The sequence below is a fragment of the Acipenser ruthenus genome, chromosome 1 (assembly GCF_902713425.1).
Source record: "Acipenser ruthenus chromosome 1, fAciRut3.2 maternal haplotype, whole genome shotgun sequence".
NCBI classification, from domain to species: Eukaryota; Metazoa; Chordata; class Actinopteri; order Acipenseriformes; family Acipenseridae; genus Acipenser; species Acipenser ruthenus.
In genome coordinates, this window is record NC_081189.1 from 9448780 (window position 1) to 9473603 (window position 24824).

The 24824-nt window shown below is 37.5% G+C and overlaps 2 protein-coding genes across 5 annotated transcripts in view; one reads left to right on the top strand and one right to left on the bottom strand.

Moving 5' to 3' along the window:
* Nucleotides 1–2156, bottom strand: part of LOC117404105 (homer protein homolog 1) — a 75837-nt gene extending 73681 nt beyond the window's left edge. Inside the window, exon 1 of the mRNA XM_058995371.1 lies at nucleotides 1069–2156. Coding sequence (XP_058851354.1) covers nucleotides 1069–1073 — 5 coding nt within the window. The 5' untranslated portion in view covers nucleotides 1074–2156. The remainder of the gene's footprint in view (nucleotides 1–1068) is intronic.
* A 5979-nt stretch (nucleotides 2157–8135) lies between these two features.
* LOC117404136 (poly(A) RNA polymerase GLD2) lies at nucleotides 8136–24581 on the top strand. Of its 4 annotated transcripts, none has more exons than XM_058995589.1 (16): nucleotides 8136–8343; nucleotides 9179–9364; nucleotides 11663–11788; nucleotides 13543–13611; nucleotides 13843–14113; nucleotides 15038–15152; nucleotides 15249–15340; nucleotides 15711–15789; nucleotides 16746–16812; nucleotides 17878–17954; nucleotides 18328–18456; nucleotides 18675–18718; nucleotides 20444–20580; nucleotides 22168–22259; nucleotides 22765–22844; nucleotides 23336–24581. In XM_058995589.1, exons 2-16 carry the CDS (start codon nucleotides 9216–9218, stop codon nucleotides 23408–23410), a joined length of 1602 nt encoding a protein of 533 aa, XP_058851572.1. In that variant the 5' UTR covers nucleotides 8136–8343; nucleotides 9179–9215; the 3' UTR covers nucleotides 23411–24581. The 4 variants fall into 4 exon arrangements, with proteins under 4 accessions (XP_058851572.1, XP_058851436.1, XP_058851507.1 ...); XM_058995453.1 differs by having other exon boundaries at nucleotides 8136–8339; XM_058995524.1 differs by having other exon boundaries at nucleotides 8136–8339; nucleotides 15726–15789.
* Nucleotides 24582–24824: the final 243 nt, after the last annotated feature.

Sequence of the window (24824 nt, forward strand, 5' to 3'; positions counted from 1 at the left end):
CTTTATCCAAGCAACCTTTCAGAAAAAAAACAAGAAGAACAAAAACATGTTTAATTGCATGTGTTCCCAAATGATTCTGCTCTTCAGCCATTGAGTGGGACTCTGACTCATACTGCATGTGGCCTCACTCACTTTCACTGGGGAGAAAGCTTTGTCCCTACAACTAAACCACCTTAGGTAATGTAAACAAACTGGGCTGTCAACTACTTGGTGCTTTTCCAGCAATGGACTGTGGGACACCAAGGCTTTAAACACTAGTGTTCGAAAAAAAATGATATCCACTTACTACTGTAAGTGGATAATACAGGTGCACACACATACACTTGACAAAAATGATATCCATTTACTATCATAGCACAGGCACACATACATACACCTGACAAAAAAACATGTTGTATTAGAATCACAACCACAATGCATACAGCATTACCTTTGAAAGGAGTGGGATATCCTGATTTTAAAAGTTTCACAAGCATTTATGCCTTTTCAAAAGTACCAGCTGTCCTTCTTTACCAAGGTTTCCTGTCATTTTGACCTCCCTGTTTATAGCAAGAAAATATCACTCTTCTGTCTCAAAGATTGACAGCTCTGCATTTACATTCAAATTGACAGAAAGCACACACAATATTAATACACATAGCATTGTTTTCACCAGTATGTGGACTTTGTTTTCACACACACACACTCCCCTCCTCCGATTATAAGCGCATGACCCTTGTGACATTCTCACTTGTTTCAACTGTACAGATCACACACACTACGGACTAGGCTACTTGGTTTCAATGGAATGATCACTTCATCTTGACCAGTGACACAACACATAACTACAGTACTTTGAAATTAACCATTATATTTCAGTATACTGCAAGCCCGTTGTACATCTAATACATGTTACTCGTAACAGACAGCAAACCAATACAGCACAGTAACTTACATGAAGAAAACAAGCACTGTGAGCCAATGTAATCGTGTAGGAGACTATAGGCAATGTTGTTACGTGAGATTTCTATAGAAGGCTCATGACGACATGAATTAACACATTACAACTCCAGTTCAAAAATAACTTACCCCATGTTTGCTTGACAAGGCGGTGACACGTCCGTGTAGCTTCGCTGTGGGAAAGATTTTCCTGTTTTAAGTATTTTTTTATTGAGCCGCTGTTGATCTTTGATGAGGGCGGCGATGTCGAGATTCAGTTGGCTTCAGCAGGACATTGCTGTTAAACCAAGCTCTGCGCTGTAATCAGACGGGCAGCTTTCAAGAGAGACCCAGACCTATTTCTTTCATTACACTGAAAAATAAAACCTAATATATTTTTAGAAGTATATCAGCATTCGTGATTTATCTTATTCGGACTCGTACATTTCCACAGACTAGTAGTTTTGAAACGAAGTTAATGGTCTCTTTACGTCTTTCAATGTGTATTCAGAACAATTTGTGTTTGATTTTTTTCTTAAGTGTTTAAATACGAATTCCCTAGCAGCTGTGAGTGGTTGAGAAAACGGCTGGTTAGCGCCACTGTTTTCTCTGATCTCCAAATGACCCTTGTATTCACGGTCAGAAAGACTATATACTGCTCCGTGTTCTTTCACAACACCCCTGTGGTATTTACTTTCCAAAACTGACACCTCCTACATTCGTATCCCGAGGCAAGACAAATGCAAAACCGAGTCCCAGCCTACTGAATGGACACTATTTTCTTCCCCTCCTCGTTCACTGATATTCAGTTATTATCTTATCTTGTCTGTACTATTAAAATTCCTTCACAGTAAAAACACAAAGAACGGTCAAATGGACAAAAAAAAAATAATCCAGGATTCAAATGCTAATGTTCAGCTAAACTGTGCTTTTACAGAGGAGCGTTCTGTAGCATAGAGCCGTCTTTCAGTGTTGCTGCATTCTCAAGCCTCCATCACCTCTTGTATAATTTCACATGCCACACATCCAGAGAAATGTGCATTAAAAAAAAAGAAAGAAAATCAAATATCCAAAACCTTTACAGTAGCAATATCTGAAGGCACAAGTGTTATTCAAAAAGGGGTCTGCAGAAAGATGCCTATTATTCCATCCTCGTCATTGACTCCCCACGGCCGGCTGCTTCTCTCCCTCTTGTCTCAGTGTCACCAACTCCTCTGTCTCCATCCTCCGCTCACTGACAGAATTAAATAGGCAACGTCATCACGCCACCCTCCGCACTGACGTCACTCCCACTCCGGGGACAGACGTCACTCTCATCAAGGGGATGACGTCCAACTATTTCAGGAAGCCTTACTATAAAGGGAAAGATCATGCAAATCCACTAACCCCAGCGCAGTGTTGCAGTTTTTTCGTTGGCTTTCTAAAATGAAGGCTATATGTGTAGGAGTGGGACTGTTAGTAATAAAACCAGATTACAACGCACACTGCCGTTAGGAATCATTTTATAGGAAGCCACTATGGGTTATCATTGCTAATAGCTGAGAGGCTTATGCAAGCTGTCTACACCATTCACGTCTATTGTAAAAACATGTTCCTGGGTTTACTGGCAGATAATACAGGTGACCAGGCAAAGAGGTTGTACTATCTAAGTTTTCATTTCTGAAATTAAAAATGAAAGTACAGTAATATGAAAGACAATGTGAATGTTCTCAGTAGTAAGTCCTTATATACCTGAGAGTTTATTGATTAAAAATACATAAAACTCAATGTTGGAATACTTTATATAACATTGATACAGTTGAACTTGCACTTAAATACGAATTCCCCTGCATAGTATGTAGGGCCACAGTGTCTCAATAACATCAGCTCTAGTGCATAGTAGGCTGCTGAAAATGAGTTTATGGATCAGAAGCGAATTCCATCGTAGGACCGTTTGTATATTTGCCGCAGTGTCTATGGAGCAATAAGGTACTTGCCACCAATGAAGACAGACACAGATGATATCAAGAATGAAACAACCTATAACAAACTGAGGGGCTTGGATTGACCAATAAAATGAAGGTGCTTATTGAGGTGCAAGCATTGAAATCTGTCTTCAGTCATAGTTCTGAAACTCGCCAGAATGTATAACATGTTATTTTACAGGCTAGTTCTCAATTATGTCCAATTATGTTCCCTCACCACAGTGATTCCCCGCCCAGCTCAGGAGAACTGAAAGTTCAGTGGACGTCCTCCGATCCCTGCCTCTGGCAGTGGTCAGTTGCAGAGTTCAAGTTACTTATAAAATGTTACAGCTAACTTGAAATCTGCTTGAGCTCACCAGGTGTCTGGCCAGTAGAGGGTGCTGCAGGAAAAACAGTCCCTGAGGATTTTACGCTCCCCAGACTGTATGACTTATAGCACCCCACACAGACATACCTTTACCAGGTGAGCCTCTCAGGATCCCAATAAGCTGTTTAGAGTGATTCACCTTGTAACTCTGCAGGTACACCTCAGAGCTGGCCTGAACACTCCTTGCTAAACCCTCTCGTCTCAGTTTTGAGTATTTTAAGTTGACAGCAACAGACTCCGCAACATCTCAGTCTGCTTTGGAGAAACTGGATACATCATAATAAAAAAAACAAATGAAATCTACACAAATTGCACCAAGGTGCTAACGGTCTATGTGTAAATACTTTCAGAGGCTCTTGCAGAATATAAGTAAATGTTAACTCAGCTGAAGGAAGCAAAAGCAATATTTAGTAATGTAGTTTTCTCTACTGTGGATGTTCTGAAGAAGCCACTTCACAAATGTAATGGCATTACTCCCATGCTGGAAATTCCTTATTATTGGAAACTAAAAAAAAACTGCTATGATTTAAAAGCTATGATTTTGCTGTTCACTTCCTGGGACCCCGTACCTGTGGGACTAAAGCCAGAAGAGACCATTTGAAACTGCAGATCAGCACTATTGCATTGCAGTATCTAATGATTCTTTGAGGTGACAAAGCAGCTCGGCTAAAGGTGGTTATATGGTATTCAGAGGCCATAGAAACTAGAACAGATAGCCACCCACATGTCAAACAAAAACATGGGGATGGAAGATTCTTTGGCTGTTGCAAGCTCGGACAATGTCAGGCAAACATCTTGAAAAAACTGGACTTTCAGTAGATAATCATATCCCGACAAGCCCCATTACTATCTAAAAACCTTGATTTAGCAGGGTTATTATTATTATTATTATTATTATTATTATTATTATTATTATTATTCAAAATATTGGTTCATACTCACTCGCTTAATTCCACAAACTTTACATTTCCTTTACAATTTACCTCCAACTCAAAGCTCTACACACTTACTGCTGAGGAGGAGAGAAGATTGATGAGAGACTTCTATTACTGCTGTCCAGCCAATTGCCTCTTTTCACCCGCCAAACCAATTACAAAACTGGAGCCTAGGACCCAGCCTGGGAACCCTCTGCCTGACCTGGTCATACATGTTCCTGACCAGTAGGGGTTGCTGCAGCGCAATGAGGCACAGTAACCCCAGGCAATCCCTTCCATAAACCTGTGGGAGTGTAAAAGTTAATGCAGCTCTCCGTGGGGCCGCAGTTTATCATAGTCAAGGTTCAGTTGCCAGAACCTCACTGAAAGCTCAATCTGAATCCTGTCAAGTGTTTTCCCTTCCGCAATGCATTTACTACATAACTAAAGCAGAAATGTGAATAGGTGAAAACGAGGTATACTTGTCAAATCAATTTGTTTATTACCTTCAAATCCAAGGAAAATGCAGGATTAGTCACAAGAATCAGGCACAATCCATTATCAGTCTTAAGTGTATTGATCAAAGCTTACTACTTACAGTAACTTCAATTCAGAATCATGCATACAAAAGTGAATCTAGTATAACAATATTTGTTGTATATTATATTGAGATTTCAGGAGACTAGAACTGTTTCATGAGTATCATACTTTCCCGTATTCATATAAGCTGACTTCACGCTCTTAAATAATTTAGTTGCAGTTTTACTAGGTGAGTCACTGTGGACTCCCTAATTATTTAAACACTGGTGGTATTCAAATAGGCCGCAGTTTGGTTAATTCAATAGGGAGATTCCTCTTAAAAGCACAAGTGATGTTATTACAATAGTGATGTGGCTGTGGCTGTTATAAATCACAGGTATAGGGCAGCTTCAAAGATGCTTCCCCACTGCTTAAGAACAACCAAGTGCAATTCTTACCTATTAAACTGATGTAATGTTCACGTACAAACTGCTTACCACTCTTTACTTTGCTTGAACAAGCTCGCAAGATGAAAACACCCATGTCTCAGCTTCTATGCCATTTTTTGGTGTTGATATACACTGAAACAAGTCTTACTCAGTGGAAAGCAATCTCATAGCTGCCATGTACCTACAGTATGAATCTGGCTGTTGAGAGAAGGAGAGAATATGAATATCTGAGAAGTAAAAAACAAAGATTTTTTTTGGCAATAACCTTCAAAAGGATCAGCTGCAAAAAACAATATCTAAAATGTATATATTACAAATATGTATCTACCTATTCAGATAATCCTATTAAAAGGATTAACCAACAATATTCTCAAGTTCTGGAGTTAGTCACTAAAATTAAAGAACTGAGCAGAAATTAATCAGATCACGCTGAAAGATTAGCAACATATGGTACACAACAGCAACTATAAACTGCCTTCACTTCTGAGAATAAACCCAGCTGGTTTGGTAAGCGTGGTGGAAAACTTGCCAAATACAAGAAGAGACAGGATCTGATGTTACATGGAGAAGAGAGCAGATTCTGGTAAGCCAGTAGTACCAACTGTATCTGTAAAAGTGTAGGTCCAACAATACCGAACACTGGATGAATCGATCAGCAAAAGCTGTGCAGGTTTTTAGTTACTCAGACTGGTTCAAAATAAGCAAACACCAAAGGCCTTCACTAAAAACGACAAGGGCTGTTTGTAGTGTGACGAGTGAAGTACCGGTATCTTAAAACCTGGAATCCAGTCCCTCTACAAGCCTGCATTCTATATAATTCGGCAGAATTTGCGGGCCCCGACCAAATCCCTATAGACATTAATTACGTGGTATACTCTACAGTCCAGAACCTGCCTGTTCTGTAATCCCGATGATTTGTAAGTCTTGTTTGCCTAAAATCAATGGAAATCTGGCTGTGCAGTCTGGCACCAAGTCACCTAGTCTTTCTTTTCTAGGTTTATAATCAAGTACGTTTCATAACATGCACATGACCCAATGGTACAGTATAGTAAAATCCTTGTTTACTTAATGGAGAAAGTAACATTAATACATCAGGATACATACAGGATATACCTGGACTGTACTTCTACTGAATGTCTTGCAATGAGTTTTTGAAAGTGTTCAAATAGTTTGTCATGTACTGTATACCTTTTGCAGTACCTCTCTAAACAGAACACTGTATAATCCGGCACTCTTTTCCGTTCCCAAGCGATGCCAGGTTAGACAGGTTTTACTGTATGTTACAACATGTGATATTCACAGGAGACCAGGTAGAGGTTTTGGGAAGGATTGTGAATCTCTGCATCTCTTTACAGCACCATTAAATCATGGTACCCCAAGTGCAACCTTTTGGATGACAGAGTCCTTGTGTTAAGACATTCTCACTGACAGTAACTACTGATGATGCACAAACCTTGTTGAACTCCTCCTCAGAACAAAAAGCAAGATAAACAATGCCACCATTATTAGACACTGGATTAGTACCTTTTAAAACAAAAAGTACATATCGTTTTCAGAAGTCATCAGGCTGGTTGGACAGCTGGCTGGATCCAAAATAAAAAGCTAGGTTTTAAAAAGTGTGTCAGGTTTTGTCTGAGCTCTACACTTTGTATGCAGGTTTTGGTAGCTTCAGGTGCCTGTGTTGCATTATGTCACTCTTAGGAGTGTGAAATATTAATAAAATAGATAAATACTATAAAAAAGAAGCAAGAAGCAATACAAATCCATGTGATTCAACAGAATATGTGTTATTTCTAATTATTATTATTATTATTATTTTTAATTTTGTGATCGCCAATTATTTTTATTGTTTTCTCCCCAATTTAGTAAGGTCCAAACCCGCAGACGCCTGGCCAGCCTACAGGGGTCACTGGTGCACGGTGAGCCTAGGCCACCCTCCCCCTGGGCGGCGCTCGGCCAATTGAGCACCATCCCATGGAAGCTCCCGTCCTCTGTCAGCAAAGGAATAGCCTGGACTCGAACTTGCGATGTCCAGACTATAGGGCACATCCTGCACTCCACGCGGAGTGAGAATATGTTATTTATTGTTAGTTATTTCTAAGAATAATTCCCTATTTTAAATAATTATCAAGTTGTGTTACCTTTAAATCCTCTCCTTTATTTTGCCTTTATTATAAACTCACAATAGTGATATGAAATAATAACCACCCCCCTCCAGCTTATGATGTGACCCCCCCTGGCAATGTCTGTGAAGGGAACGGTGTGTTCCAGCATATTAGAGAACATTCTCTAGCTCATGATGTGACCCCCTTGGCAATGTCTGTGAAGGGAACGGTGTGTTCCAGCATATTAGAAAACATTCTCTAGCTCATGATGTGACCCCTGCGATCCATGCATGGCAACATTCCCCAATGGGGTATACTGACATCTCAACTTAATTATATAGAGTCAGTGATAGTGGGAATTTTTAGCCATGATTTTAAATGTTGCATTGCTGTTTAAAATTTCAACTTCTTGCGTTTCACCTTTAGCTTTTGAACTGGTTCTCGTGTCTGTGTTGTTATCAACTGAGCCATGCATTTATTATACAACATGTTACTTTTTTAAAAAATTTCAGGTGGCTGAGTTATTGTATAACTGTAATAATAAGTTAATATTATGCTATAACATATAGATTATTAACTCCAGTTATTGTTACATCTCAAATTACTCCTTTTGGATAATATATAGACAGGCTGTTTAAAAGTATTATAAGAAACTAAGGCTCGTGCCTTAAATTTGCACTGGTAGATATGATCTGTAGGGTTACCAGACGTCCCAAGAAAATTGGGATTGTCACAGTTTTCAGCCATCATTTTTTGTCCCGGTCGGAAACAGTACAATTGTTCAATCGTCCCAGTTTTGCTATTGTTTTCACATTTTTATAAGTACAAAACTCAGTGTAATCAGCAAGATAACAGCAGAGTGAATTATTTGTCACGTGATCTATCTTCGCTGAGACAAGATGCGCCGGAAGCCGTACTTTTCACCCGTGACGTAGACAGGAAGTGTCTGGTTGGTGTTTGTAAATGGAAGAAAAAGGAGTTTGTGCGAAACATTTATGTTAAAAAATAAAATAAAATAAAGAAATTGAATGAAAAATACCAATGTTACATACGGAAGGCTGAGCAAACAAAGAAAACTATTTATCTGGGCGGGAACGACAGATGTGGGTATGTCTTCATTTTTTGAGCTGTGCGTTTTTGGTATTGATAAAGAGTGAAAATGAAATAGTGTGTGAAACTTTGTGTAGTGCCTGTAGCAAACTATAATACCCAACCGAGCAGTGCTGTGAAAGGTCGAGTTTAGTCTTGTCGGTGTTTTACTTTTCTCCTTTTAAAGATTAAAACGAGAGAACTGAACAACGGTAACAAGCGGGTTATTAGAAGTAACGAAACTACAGTTACAGACATAACCCGTAACATTAAAAATAAGTCATTTAGTTTAAAATCAAAACAAAAACAAAACTGATTATTAACTAGTTTTTTTTTCTTTTGCGTTTTCATGAAAATGTATTCACAAGTACAAATGTAACCCACTCGCCTTTGCTATTCATAACTCTGAAAAAGCATATTTACAAGTTAGTGCCTATTGTTTTTGTAGTTTATACAATGTTTACATGGTGATTTGAATCACCCTTGAAGCTATACAGTGCTAATCCCAACCTCTGATAAGGTCTTAGTCATTTTACTTCATTAAAGTACCACTGGTTATAATAGTTTCCCTCTTTCTCGTGTTCTCATTTAAAGACTGGCAATGGTGTGGAGACTATATTGAGACCACAACCAATTTCACTTGGTACCAGAACCGGATTTCTAGCCCAGGCTTGAGTGGCAAATGAATTATCAGGATGTGCCACCTACAGTACTTACACCATTTTATAATGTGTCGGTTTGATCGAGTGGTCTAAAAAGAAATTTATGATGATGCGCAAATGCAGTTGCCGATTAGAGAAATTTCTTGATACGAGATCTGAAGTTGTTTTATTTATTTATTTTTTATATACAGGCAGAAGAATAAATGCTTGGATTCAGTGAAGAAGATTATGTACCCCAATTCTTCCATTCTGGGGCGCCCACCCTATAAAAGAGGCACATCCAATGACTTTCTCTATCAGATCCCTCTTAATCTAGCACCTGCCTTGTTCTCTCAACAGCAGCTAATCGAGTCAGAGTATAACTCCAGGAATGCTAAGTAGGTATTGCAGAAAATGGTTTTATTAAAATATGTTTTTGCACAGTATGTTTGGCCAAAATTGACTTGGCCTTTGCACCGGGGGCTTTTAATGGTATTGAGAATGTCGGGCAAGAGATCTTCAGATATCCTTTCTTGATCTTAAAACAATGTTTTTCTAAATCGCTTTTGTAGAAATAATTCAACTTCTAAATGTTAAATAAACAGAAACTCAAGAACCCCCCCCCCCCCCCCAAATAAAAAGGTTATACCAGCCAGGTTTTGTCACTGAGGGCACAGTAGAAAAAAAAGCCTTTTTTTAATTTCAGGATTTACTAATTCGGATAGTGGTTTTATCCTGTGCTGTAGGTGTGTATCAAACCATCTGTATGTCACATCTTTACATTAAATATGGAAAACCACTAATTGTGATGAAACGTGCTGGGGATGCAAGTTATTTAGCACAGGTTGACGGTGTCAAATCTGGTATATGGAGACGACTCTATTTAAAAGACATTTGATGGATTTAGGTTTTTTTTTACTGTTTAGAAAAGTGACATTGGAGCTGATTTTTACAGAGACTATCCCCTATAATAACCAATTCAATAATTAAAAAAAAAAAATGAATGGGTATAGATCGCATATTATATTGGTGTGTTTTGCTGTTTTCAGTGGCATTGAGTTAAATGGAGTTAAATTTCCTTGACCAGTCAGCAGTGTTGAAAAAAAGCCATACAATGTTCTGCTCTAAACTTTTCAGTTGAATTCAAACTATTTAAATGATTCAGGGACAATTAACACAACTAAAATGAAATCATTAGGCGGAAAGGGCTGTGAAGATGATCTTATCTGGATTGGATCCTGGTAAATTGTAATTCAACTGCTATCCCCTAGATGTCCCTGCAGCCACTCCAGTTATAGTAATCGAATTCACAATTAAGGAATCAACACATTTCGCTTTGACTATTTAGAAAAATAAAAGCTAATTATGATGAGTATAAATAATTGAATAAATTGATGGGTTAAAAAAAAAAATCGAGACACCTAAACATGGAGTCAAAGACAATGGCACAAGAGGTACACAGCACAGACGCCACAATAAACAAACTCTGTGTAAAAACCTTCCATGACGTTTCTGAAAAACTGACTAATTACTACAACCCGGATCAATGCAAAAGAAACCATGTTTTTTTCAACCAGCTCATAACTTTCTGATGGCAGTAAGGATATTCGACCCACAACAAGTGTGTAGTTTGGATCTGGAAGCCCTCCCATTATATTCTATTCTATTCCAGGATTGGATGCTGACTGTAAATCAGAAATGGACAAATACCTACCATATGCAAAAGAAAACAGCAGTAGAATGACTTTGAATGAATTTTGGATTAAAGCTGAAGAATTATTTCCCAATTTAACATGAAAGGCTAAAACATATTTGGCAGTTACCAATTCAGTAGATGCTGAAAGAAGTGTTTCTAATGGCCAAGTTTTTACAGAATGACGTCAATCTATGCAAGAAGGCAGGGTTAACCAACTGACGATGCTTAAGTTTAATAGCAACGTTTTAATGCGCGGGACATTTTCTTTCATGAAACTGTAAGTGACACTTAATGTGCTGCTTGCAAACCACCTTGCATTATTATCATGTTATATTTGTAATACATATGTTACAGCATTGATGCTATGAGTTCAGTATTTTATATAAATTATTCCCGGAATCAGTGCTGTTTTTTTTTTAATATTTTGTTGACAGATTATGTGTTTCTACTAGTAAATTGAAACATTTAAATGATTTATTTACACATTCTAAGAAATAATATTGAATAAGACGTATTAGTAATAAAGGGATGCATGACTAAATAAATGTCCATAGTTGCTGCTGCCGCCTAATCAACGCACCAATGCGCGTTAATAGAATGACTAATTGAGATGATTAAAGGAATCAGGAGATTATTAATCAATAAGTGGTTTAATTAAGCAGACTACATGACCACCTTGCGGTAGGAGGAAAGCAGGTCGCGTAAAACGCAGGGCCCTACATATAATTACAGTACAAACATGTGAGTGATCATTTAAATCATCTGACTATTCATGTAAGAAGTTTAGATGTGGCGGCACAGACTAGGATTAACACATCTGCAACATTTGATCATGGACTAGATATTGTGAACATTGGCTACAGGACTGGAAGTGTGATAGGCACCACAGGATTAAAATACGGAGCTGTAGATTCAATAGTTTTTAGTTTCATATTCTTACAAACCTTCTTATAAAGCATAATGTATGCAAGAGAAGTTAAATGTTGTTTTGTTTTTTCAGCTTTCACAGTGTCCCCCTGAATGTTCTTTCTCGTTTCCCATCGGTTTCATCATCACATGATTGGAACCATGTCAACCACACTTCTCCACAGGCCGCTGCTGTGCCCACAACATCTCAAGGCAGGAAGTAAGTGCATTTGCCAACCCAGACCTCTTCACTTGTGTGTATAGTGCTGTCCAGATCGCTTCACCTGTGTGTACAGTGGTGTCCAGACCCCTTCACCTGTGTGTATAGTTGGTGTCCACAAATATTGCTCACATTCTAGGTTTCAGCAACCTATTGTCATGTAAATATGGCTGAATTTATTACAGAGAATTTCAAATACCCAAGTCTATATTTAAGTTGGTGTCAATATTTAACCCATTCAACACTACAGTCAGTAAATGTAGTGTTCTTTTTCCTAGAACGCTGTAGGTATGTATTTTAGAGATGAATGTAAAACAGTTCAGTTGTCCATTGAAAATCTTGTGGCAACATTGTGGCGCGTTTGTGTTAACGTGATTCGCCCATAGTAAGCGAGGGACGGTATAAACACCCACACAATAACCTGACATTCAAAATGTCCCCCTGTCACCAGTACAGTGATCAAAACAAACAAGCGTGTATGCGGTTAAAAATCTTTATTAAGACACTCATTACACTAATAAAAAAGATGTATTAAAACCTATGAATGTAATAAAAAATAAGTGCCAAAAAGTAATGCAAGTGCAGAAATGTACAGAACAGGTAGGCTACATTACTGCAGATTGTTTCCAGCGAAGAACTCTGTGATACGCATTTGGACGGTCGTTTTTTGCAAGTATGGACGGCAAACTTTCAGCATTTTCTTAAAAAATCCCAGTTGGGCTCTATATCTGAATGCTGCTCCATAGCACGCCGCAGTGTTAAAAGCGCAGGCGCATGCTTACGTCATCGGTGTCTGATTCAGGCAGAGCTGGGAATTCTTCCTCTGACATCCCCTCTGTTGTTGTCAGAGTTTCAGTTTCGGTTGCATTTTCGCCAGCCCACTCCTCCTCAACTACAGAAAACCCAGCTTTTTGAAGCAACGTTGCATTGTTTGCTGACTGACAGAGTTCCAAGCATGCTTTAGCAAGCGCATAGCATCCAACAGAGACATTTTATTTACATTGAATTTTTGTGCTGATGCGCATCACTTTTCTCTTTCCAGCCGTGTTTGCTGTTGCAGTCAGTGCTGTTTTTTCAAACTGTAAACCCGACACTGCGTACAGGGATTAAATAGCCAAGGTACAGTACAGGGGTAATCGCTCAGTAACGGGGTTCAAACAGCTGATTGATCGATCTGTCAAGCTTTTACTACAGTAAAAAGTGAAAACAGATTGGTGGATTAGAAGAGCGATTACTACAATCTATGTGAATGGCACACAACGAGATCCAAACAGCTGAGTTTGCCTGAAATATAGGTGTGCTTAACACGGTATAAACGATGCCTTTGTTATTGAAATCAATGGGAATGGCAAACACTATTTGTCAGATAAACGGCTGCCTGAAATAAACCTGTATGGTGTAAGTGGTGGATACTGTAATATTGATATCAACATTTATGACAGACCAGTATTTGGTAAGGTGTACTCTAGCTATAAAAAAAGTCCATGCAATATTAATGGGCAACATTGTACTGTTGGACAACCAAAAAAATAATGGTGTACTGTTTCAAGCCCAATCCTCTTTCATTTTGAACCAGTCTGTCAGTTCCATATAAAGCACTAAAATGACTCCAAAATGAAAAAAGGATAACTTGCTTTAATTGTCAGATGAACTACAATTAAAATGTATCTTTGATACTGCTTTAGCAACATGATGAATCATTTTTATTGAGGTACAGATTACTATTGAATGAATGGAGGTTCTTTTCTGCCCAGATCAGAATTTTTACAGTCCATGTCATCTAAACTGCTCAGGCTTATTCTGCATTTTGAAAGGCTTTTGAGGTAAGACTTTTTTTCTAGATTACTCACCCTTCTGGTACAGCATGTAAAATATTGGAAATGATAAATGGAAACACCCACACAAATCCAGGTTGATATTATATGCAAGTAGTCTTTTATAGTATTATCTGTATGTTCTACCTCATTGTTCTGCTGTTATGAGTGTGGTTATATAGTGCATGTGCTTTAAAAGTTTGCACAAAAAAAGAAGTGTCCCATGTATTTGTGTTCCAGGAGGCGGAGCGATGAGCACTGCCCCTTTGATGTCAAGCGGCAGCGGTTCCAGTCACCCCTCTCTCAGGCAGCGGTTGCCACGGCAGCATCTTCTCTAGCAGCAGCCACCCATTCGGTTGTGCATCTGCAAAGTGAAGGCAGGAGCTGTGCCCCAGCCTTCAGTGCAGCTTCTTCACCACAGACTCCAAAGCCCTCTGGCTGCGTGCCGCCTCTAAGGGGCTCCCCTTATCCGGAGCTCATTGACAGCCCAATCCCAGCTGCTAAGGACAAGGTACTTTCAAAGGTTGCTTTCATTTACTGCATCCATGTAGGTGCAAACATTTAGTGAATTTTAAATGGATTTTAAAACCAGGGATGTTATATTTTTGGTCACAGAAACTCTGGGTATTAATGCTTGTGACAGAGTAGCCGTGTGTGTGCGTGCATTTGCTGCTGAGTGACAAGCAGGAGATTGAGACGGAGGTTGAAGTTGATACGCCCCGCAGATTAACAGGATTTATTTACATATCAACACAATGAACAGCTCACGTGACGCTACCAGCAATGGCAGCACATGGAGCACATACAACACAGTGTACGAGAACTTTGGTGGGATCTATAATAGCTGAACTAATCTTCTCTGTTCAATAATAAACTAACATTGCTGAAGAGCTTGATCATGGTGGATAAACGGTTAGGGCGGATATGTGACGGACGGATACGCTACGGATTACTGTATGCTGTAGATGAAAAGTTCCTGCTACTTCCTGGTGCCTAATTGCGTAATGGGTTGTAGTTGATACTCTCTCGCCAGTGATCTAGCTACAATCATGTGACTGAAAGGAATATATATAGATTTTAAAAAATACAATTTTAGGGTTATTTGTGAAAGGTTTTGTGCAAGTCTTAAAAGCCCTAGGAATGTGCCTTCCTCGACTGGTGCTGAGTTACAAGAACAGTAACAACAGTATTAGACAATTTACTGAAATTATTGGACCACACAAAAGTGTGATCGATCACCATTAATTTAAAGGTTGCATTTTTCGTCATAGAAATTTTGTGGAAAAATCCTTGTTTTAGTAACAAATATACTTTTGAGGAAAAGAAAAACATTTACCGTATAAACCCTTTATAATTGAGTTTGTACTAATGGCTAAACTCTGTTTAAAAATAAATCCTAAAAATTTACATGTATTTGCTCTCTTATTTTTTACAGTTAAGTCAACAAATCCTGGAACTGTTTCAGACATGCCAGCAGCAGTCTGATGATCTGGAAAAGAAGGAGCTTTGTAGAGCCGAGCTTCAGAGAGAAATCCAGAGGCTATTCCCACGTATGTCTGAAACACTTGTGTTTTTTAAACACTTTCATAAACTTGGAGAAGAGCATTACAGAGAGATGCCAATGTCTATGTCTCGTTGCTTTTCAGAGAGCCGGGTATATTTGGCTGGGTCATCTTTGAATGGTTTTGGCAGTCGAAGCAGCGATGCAGATCTGTGTCTAGTTGTTCAAGAGGGTCCGGTATGTGTTTGATTGATACAGTCGCTGCTGTTTCACTTTGCAGGAAGCCTGGGGGTACTGTTTGAAACACTGCCACAGTTCATTCAGAAGAAGTTTGCCGTGTTGTTTTTTGTTTTGTTTTGATTTGTATCCATGGAGCATTAACATTGCCCTGTGGACATCCCTCAAGCCTGCCTTTGAGAGACCACCCCATAGTATAGGTGAGCCTGAAGCAGTACTAGAGTTTTCACTATTAAGTCTTAACTTGAATGCACACAAAACTGTCAAAGATAAGCAGAGGTATTGGCTAATTTATTTAATGAAGTTGCAGAATCCTTCCTAGGAATTTGTTGACATCTTTATTTTTTTGTTGCTGTTTTTGACTCCTCAGCTGTCTCATTTACAGGTGGATCAGAGAACAAATGCAATATATATACTGAGTCTAGTACAGCAATTGTTCTACAGACTATGTAAGTATTTTCTTTAACTGTGTTCAACCTAAAGTAACCATCAAAATCAAATTGGGGAAATTATAATTGAGTTATTTTATATAAATATGAGTATTTCTATGGAAATTATACTTATACTGTATATAGTTCATATTACTGTGCTACTGAATTAAATGTTACGTCATTACACTGATGACAGTACTAGCCGAAATATTTCTTCAACTGACTTTGCTTTTAACTTTTACTTTTGTAAGATTGTGTTTTTTTTTTAATTTATTTTTTTATGAATAACATAAAGCACAGCAGAATCCAGTCCTGGGTGTATCATTGATGAATCTTGCTAATTGCATGATTCACATTCTGCCCTTTGTTGGGTCATGGAAATGAATCGTACACTCGTCCAAATAAAATGTCCTATGAATTTGATTAAGTTCATTTTGCATGCTTTTCTTCTTTAACGTGATAATGTTCTTGCAAGTTACTTTCCATGATTCCAAAACAAGCTGCTCTGAGTTCATCTCATTCACGCATATGTTACTTAACTGTGCTTTCTGTTGTCTTATTGAAGTAACTGTTTTTTTAATACAACTTTGTTGGTGAATATTTAAACTGAGTTGGTGCCACAATACTCCTGACAGGTAATATGCTTTAACTGAAGGTTTATCAGAGCAAGCCCAAATTATGACCACACATTAAGGTATGTGGTGTACCATGTTTGGTATCCCTGCATGTTATAGAGGGTGGTCTAAAAGGAACCTTGAGAAACCCCCAATAATGTTTTGCTGGCAGTTATGGTGTCTCAATACATAAATCCCAATCAAATGCATTTTTACATGAAAGCAAAACCTGCGCTAACCCTAACCCTATAAGCTTCCTGTTAGAGAAGCAGATGTTTTCTGTTGTTGCTCACATTACTGGTTGTAATTTTAGGAATCTGTCTTTTGAAACCTGGTACAGTAACGTATTTGTTTCTACAGCTTACATTGAGAGACCTCAGCTTATTCGAGCAAAAGTGCCCATATTAAAATTCAGGGATAAAGTCAGGTAAGTGTTAAGTGAGCATGAACAGTTTTACTATGTTTTTTTATTATTTACATGTTTTCATAGAAATATAATGGCAGGAATCTCAAATCCCCACTTGCATGCCATAACTATCAGACTGTCTACTTTGTGTATATTGACTGCTGCTGTGCTCGTGCAATCAACCAATAAAGGTGGAAGAAAATATATTAAAGTTTTCCTGTATGAATGCTTGGAGTGTATCTCATAAAGATAGAATTGAAACTTATTTTTACGAGGCAGGGCATCATAGCTTTGTAATTTTTTTTTTTTTTTTTTTTTTTTTACTAGTGGTGTTGGAGTTTCAGATTTTTATAACAAACCATTATTATAAACACCTGCAAAACCAACCTGTAATGGATTGAAGCACGTTGGGGTGATTTACCATGTTGAGCAAACACCCTTTCTTATTTACATTATTATTTGCACTACATTTGAATAAAGTGCAGATTGTGCCATGACTCATTCCGGTAATGACACAAATGGAAGCACAGTTAGAAAGTACACACCTGTTGTGCATGGAACTTGGATAATAAATTGACATTGGTTTAGCATGAAAAATTATAGCAGGCTGAATCTGCAAAATTGTAAAACATGATGCAGAGAAGTAACTAATCAGTAACGACATATGGCAAATGTATTGTGCAACAAAACAATCTGGAAATCACCTTTAGGTTACAAAACAGTGCCTGAGTGTAGATTCATTTACAGATTGATCACTGCTTAAGATGTGCTTAAGCTTTCTGTTATTGATTTGTAAGAATCCCTTTGTTTTCACTTTTTTAAGGTTAAACAGAAAATAATTCTGGTAATAAAATGCGGTTGTGTTTTAAAACTGGAACAAAGACTCAAAAGCAACCAGACTTTCCTAAGAAACCTCTTTCTGACTTACAAATTGAGGAATTGATACTTATCAGTAGCCTAAGTAATTTCAGTGTTTTATGATTATAAAGATGTTAACACAAATGTAGTCTTAATTTATCCTGATAAATACTTAATCCACTTGATGTCTTTTATAACCATATAATTAACAAGTTTTTCTTTCCACAGTGGAGTGGAGTTTGACTTGAATGTAAACAATGTTGTTGGAATAAGAAATACATTCCTTCTCAGGACCTATGCGTTCAGTAAGTGATACTTTTATTACATGCCAGGGACTAACAAGTCTGATTGTATGTTGCCGGTGTTGCATAGATTCTTTTGTTTGTTTGTTTTCACCTAGCTCTGCTCTCCAACCTTTCAGTATTATTGGGTGTGAAGCTATTATCATGTACGAGTGAATAATGATACTTCCTTATGTGATGCATAGAGATAGATGAGCAAAAGAGAAACAAAAGCCAAACTGCACTAGATAACATCGCTTATAACAATAACCACCTGAGACACCCTGCAGGCTGTTTATTAACATTTAACGTTTATTAACACGCGGTCTCCCATTTCTGTTTTGCTGCTCTAGACATGGAGTTTAATGCCTAGATCTTTTGATTTGTTTGTTGGCAGTCGAGAACAGAGTTCGTCCCCTTATACTTGTGGTAAAGAAGTGGGCTCGACACCATGGAATTAACGATGCCAGCCGCGGGACTCTGAGTAGCTACTCATTGGTACTGATGGTTTTGCACTATCTGCAGAGTGAGTACGGAAGGACCTTTTACCACCTGTGCTATTAGCTGGAATGAAACTGATCTTTTTGTTATACATTTTTTTTCTAGACAAATTGGTTACTTGCAGATTCAAAATGTGCATGCAGTATACTATCTATCTGGCTATCTATCTATTTATATAATTTCAATGAATAGGTGTCAGGGTATTGTATTTACTGTTAATTTCCTTTTTTTCCCCCCCACTAGCCTTACCTGAACCTGTTATTCCCTGTCTCCAGAAGGAATATCCAGTAAGTGTATTCCAGTGTTGTCAATGGGCACATATATAAGCCTGTAAAAATGTAATAAACTTACAACTATATTGGCTAAAACCCAGAATTCAAAGGATTACTTTCAGATGTTAAAATACAGTTTGTTTTTTTGAGGGACAGCAATTATATGGACTTAATTACTGAATTGACATTTTGCTGCATACATGCTGGTTGTGTCCTGCATCACCATCGTTCTGTAATGAAAATAGTCACTTCAATGAGTCTGATGGCGAGTAATGTTGTGAGACTGGAAGCAATACATGTACTTTAAAATGTGAAAAATGATTTAGCATTTTTTATTTGTGAGATTAATTTAACAGACTTCTTTCTTTGCATCGGGGGCGGGCAAATACTGAACATTGACTTCAGTTAAATACAATACTGAACTTAAATGATGACCAAGTGGAACTTGATTGGCTGCTGTGCTGTGGGGTTAGCATGCACTGCATTGTGGGGCTCTATCAGAAACGGTTTGCTTTGCTTGGTAGTTTCATCTTTAAAGCATGCCCAAACTTTCCGTAGAATGGGAATCTGGGAGTGGGGATCATCTTTACCTCTTAGATATCTGTACATGGTAATCAGGGAGTGGGGATAATCTTTAATCTTTGGATATCTAAATGCTGTGGGAGACTGGGTGCTCATTCATCACGGAAGCTTTTTCTACACATCACAAGAATGTACAGAAACCACTTTTTAGTGTGCATTGATTTACATGGCGCTTTCACAAACTTTGTGTTTGCTGTTGGTAGTTGTATATTGGTATTTTTTGTTAATCTAATGGAAATTAAAAGATGCTGAAATACTTTTGGTGAAATTTCTCAATTGTGGTTCAACTTGACACATTTAGTATTTTCATTATTATTATTATGTGTCTGTCTTTTAGGCCTGTTAGATGCTTCTCTATATTGTGCAGCTTCCCCCCCCAGTGTTCTTAGCTGTGCCTTGGAAGTGTATCCTACTTGATCCAAATGTTAATAAATCCCATGCATCCCATCTATATGGATGCCATTTTTCTGAGCACATTTTACACCGAGGTCCTATTAACTTTTATAGTGTTGAAGATTACACATTATTTAGAAAATCTAATCTATGTTGACAACAATGACCCATTGCACTAATACAGTGCATTTTTTTTAAAACAAGCATGCACTCTTCAGATAAATAGCAGGTCTCATCCCAGGTCCTCATGGTTCAGTTTGCACATTTCACATTGTCAGTGTATCTCTACAGCACTCGTTTTCCCTCTGAACTCTTCATTGGCTTGTTGATGCTGTTAGGATGTAATATGCTCTTTGATGGACAGCTCATCCACACAAAGTACACACTAGTTCTCCTCTAATGCATGCACACGTACGTTTTAGGTAGTGGTTATTGTAACCAACACATTGTGACGGTCAGGAGCAAGCTCTGCAGAGACGGGTTCATTTTAAAGCATTGTAATGTACTTCACTCACACCTGAAATAGATTTACTTCATACAGGAGTATTCATTACAGAGTAAAAAACATCTAGATAGCTGAACAAAAATATACAAAAGCTGTTGCATTAGTTGGTTTTAATCTATTTATTTAATAATATGCTTTAAAAGTTAAAAAATATATATATATATATATAAAGTATATGAATTTTTTTTATATATATATATAAATAAATAAATAAATAAAATATATGAAATTTATATATATATGAAATTTACATTTTCTAGGAATGTTTCAACTCTGCTATGCAGCTTCACCTTGTACACGAAGGACCACGTAACGTTCCTCAGTACCACTCCAAGAATCGATCAACAATCGGAGATTTGCTTCTGGGCTTCCTTAAATACTATGCCACAGTTTTCAAGTAAGTAAAATGGTCTGAATTACCATATGGGAAAATATTTCCATCAGTGGAAACCAGCAGGCCACATAGTGCTTCATTTGTGAATACTCTTTTCCTGACACAGCATGAATATGCTGGCTTGTTGCTTACAAGGAAGATGAATGTAAACGTGAATTCATTGTCTGTCCACCGGGACTGGAGTAGAGGAGGCTTTCCAGCAGGAAGCACACCAGCTTGAGCACATGCCTACTTTCTGCAGTCAACCCTGTCATCATTTTCAGGCTCTGGACAAATCACTCCTGAATTTTTAAAAAGCATTTAAGATTTTTATTACATAACACATATCTTAAAAAATCTTCTGGCAAAATCCCACCTCTTAATATGATTGATTGAATTGTTTGGTTACTTTCTTTCTCATTAACACTGATACTTAGGAAAGATCAGTAAAAAGGTAAACACAAGTGTATGGAGTTTTAAAAAATAATACATATATAAGGCTGGAGCACTGTTGGAATTAGAAATCAATACAACCGTAAAACCATAAAAGACAATCTAACTATACTACTTTCAACCTTAACTTAGTAATACCACTCAAGGATTTGGGGTCATGTACTTTAATATGTACTGAACATTCCTCTCCTTACTGTAGTGCATTTTTTGTAAACGGTTTGCATGTTTAATTGTAATGTTTGATAAGCTAGTCTTTCTACTGAAAATATGAAATTATCTCTAGGAAGTTTATCCACCATTTTAATCCTTGTTTGTCTTGGAGATGAACTTTAGTTGGGCTGCTATATCCAGAGGGGAGGCTTAGTTGTATCTGGAAATGAAAGCTGCTTTTGCAGGTGTAACATGCAAGCAGGGAGTCTCATTTACCATTCCAGACTCTAGTTACACATAGCAGCTGGGACTGATGGCAGCAGGTGAAATGTTGACGTTCGGCCTTTGGCAGAACTTGCACAGACTCGATACATAGCTTGTTTATGTGCAGAGGCCCTAATTGTGTATTCAAACCACATGTGATAAGATCCATCCACTTTACTGATTGGGTTTGCAATATATAGTATGTATATATTTTTTTCTTTTAAGAGTTTGCCAAGCTACAAAAAACAAACACAAAAATGTAATTAAATACGCTTAGAAACTGGATGCTCCTTATATTTTGAGTAATATCAAATTAGATTGTATTTGAGATGTTTTTGGATGCAAGTTTTTAATCTTTTAATGTTTTTATTAACTTTGTAGCCCCCCCCCCCCCCCCCCCCCCCCCACATCCTTGAATGACTGATTTTCAATCTAAAATAATATGCATAACATTTAAAAGCTCAGGTTTTGACTCATTCACGATTGCATCAGAGTTAGCAGAGGAGGAATTTTGCACTCCCTAAAAATATGATCCGACTCTCATAGCTGTATTTGAAATACTGTTTTACTTGCCAACCTCCTGTCAATATTACCTGTTGCAGCAACACGCTTAGTGTGTAGCACATAACTGGGAAACTGGTGACAAAGGTTCATCATTTCAAATGCATCTTTCTTGATAAATGGCCTAATCTACTTTAAAGCACTGAGCATGCTTTTAAAGTGCTCTCTTGTTTTCTCCACCAGTTGGGACAAATGTATGATTTCAGTTCGTGAAGCCAAAGCTCTTCCCAAACCTGGAAGCAATGAATGGAAGAACAAGTTTATCTGTGTTGAAGGTAGAGGTCACGCACTTATTCAGTAGCGTAACTTTTCTGAAGCATACTGTATGTCTGGATGTACTAAAATATTGTTAGTTAGTACAGAACTCGAAATGATCCTGGTATAACCTCTTATTCATTGTAATTGAAATGTGTAAGAAGTCAGATTGCTGTCCTAACGCTGAAAAGATTGATTATTTCTAGTAATTATATCCATTATTTTAGAAACAAAATGTAATACCCTGTAATTTCGATAAATCTTATCAAACTTCTTAGTTTAGTAGACAACAAAAGATGTACTTTTAATGTTATCACTGTTAAGTATCAAATTCAGGATCATGCAGGCAGGTGTGTAATGCATCTACAGTTCTATAAAACGTTACGGGGCTTTATCAAGCTTATCATTACTAGACTGGTTCTGCAGTGAAAGAAACGCAGGATCTTTGCCACATCTGGGATACAACAAAATAACTTCAGAAAATGTGGACAGACTGCCAATGTGAATTGTCACCTTGTGTTTCAGAACCCTTTGACGGATCAAACACAGCAAGAGCGGTACATGAAAAAATGAAGTTTGATGCCATCAAAACAGAGTTTATGGAGGTATGATTCGGTGTCAGAAGGAGAAGCAGCAGGTCAAAAGTGTCTTATTTAAACATGTCTAAAATATTTAAAACATGATAATCATGACAACCAGATAATCAGGGAAAATTCATGCAGTCAGTTAACATGCTAAAGTAAATTGTTTACTACTAGCTTTGTGCAGTTAAACAGTGAAAGCCTATCCCCTCGGCTTTCAAGTCAATAGTTTTATAAAATACTTATTTTCCGTTATTGTTACTGAGCTCTAAAAACAATGCAACCATTGAATTGAATCACTGCAGTCTCTCTCTCTCTCAAGTTTTATTTTCCGAGACAAAAACACGTTGTACCTAACCAAAGGCCCTGTTATTGCAAAATGTTTTCATATGTATAGTAATTGAGTAATACATGCATGTGTGGAAGGTTATTGAACTGTTATCTGAATGAACTGTATATTTGGAATGTCCTACCCAGCTAAATGTATTAATAATTATATTTTTTTATATATATAGTCCTGGCAACAATTGCAAGTACGAAAAGATCTGAATGTCATCTTACCAGTGAGAGCTACAATACAGAAAAGATAACGACCTGATGTCTGGCTGTGATGTCACTTGAAAAAGGAGAACTCTTGTTCATGCCAGTAACGAGGGAGGAACCTATGTATTTGGAGGACCTGAAGATATCTGTGCTTAACTACCTTACCCTACCTACCCCATTTTCAAAAAAGTCACCTGGAAATTTGGTGTGTTTATATGTACTCGCTTTGACTCTGTTTACAACTCTGAAATAAAGAACAAGATTTTAAAAAGGGAACTGGTTTAGGTAGTATCACTGAAGGGTTTGGTTAATGAGGCTTGTCTGGAAACTAAACCTCTCTTCTAGACTCCTAGGATTGTTGTCTTTTTATTGTTCGACTCCATCACTGGAACTTCTTTAACACCTTGCTGTAGCCGCAACAGCAAGGTAGTTTAAAAAAACAAAACAACTAGCATTAGAGTGAGTGGCTGTTCATGACAAGCATGAAGGATGATGGAATTTCACATACCTTCACTGAAGAGAGAATGGGAATTGCTTTTAATAGATTTTCTTTTTTTTCTAAACTGCATAACAATACAGCATCAGTCCTTACAGACTCTATTTTTATTTGTTTTAACATGCACTTTTCTGGGTGGTTAATATCTTCTTGTTTTGCCATGCAGTATATCCATGTCTGTTTTTCTGTTTTTTTTTTTTTTTTTTTTTTTAAGTTGTTCTTTGGTCCTTCCTGAATTGGGGTGCAAATAAACATTTTGGGCCAAAGCTCGGCTATGCATATGTTCAGCTAGTGAAATCATTTTCTGTGGCTATGGTGGGAGGAAGCAAATTCAATTCCCAAAGTCAACATGGTACTGCTGGTAATGGTCCGACGAAAAGAGCTGCTATGAAGCGAAGCTATGTGTAATGGATGTTGAAAAATGACGTAACTTAAAACGGGTCTTTATAAATTATAATATTGTAGAAAATGTATATCTCACTTGATTTTGAACAACATAGGTTTCTCAAAGGATGACATGTTGGGGGAGCAAATCTGAACTCGGGTGTGAATCTGCTGTAGCACAGACTGTGCCTCTCATACCTGATAATCTAGGTCTTACTGTTTGGCTGTCATTTGTTTAAGTTTTATTTTGTCAATTCTTTTTATGTATATATTTTTTTGTATGTTGTTGACTAACTTGGATTAAACTTTAAGTACATTAAATAAAATTAAACACTTCACATTTGTTCTCTTTTTTGCATGGTTTTCTCAATTCTAAAACGGTAAGACATGTATTTCAGGTCTTTGGTATCTAATAGACCAAAGACAGGTCTGTAACACATTGGACCAGGTTTGTCTACATTTTCATCAACTAAATTAAGAGTGATAAGCTATTTCTTTTTTCTTCCCCTGAATATTTTATAGCACTAGGTGAATCTCCCTGAATTGCATCAACTGTCCATGCGTATCCTGGGCTTACCCTT

Coding starts and splice junctions, on each gene's coding strand:
- LOC117404136 (XM_058995453.1), top strand. Junction 17,955..18,327: donor TCTCAGGACCTATGCGTTCA/GTAAGTGATACT, acceptor GTTTGTTGGCAG/TCGAGAACAGAGTTCGTCCC. Junction 20,581..22,167: donor TACTATGCCACAGTTTTCAA/GTAAGTAAAATG, acceptor TTTCTCCACCAG/TTGGGACAAATGTATGATTT.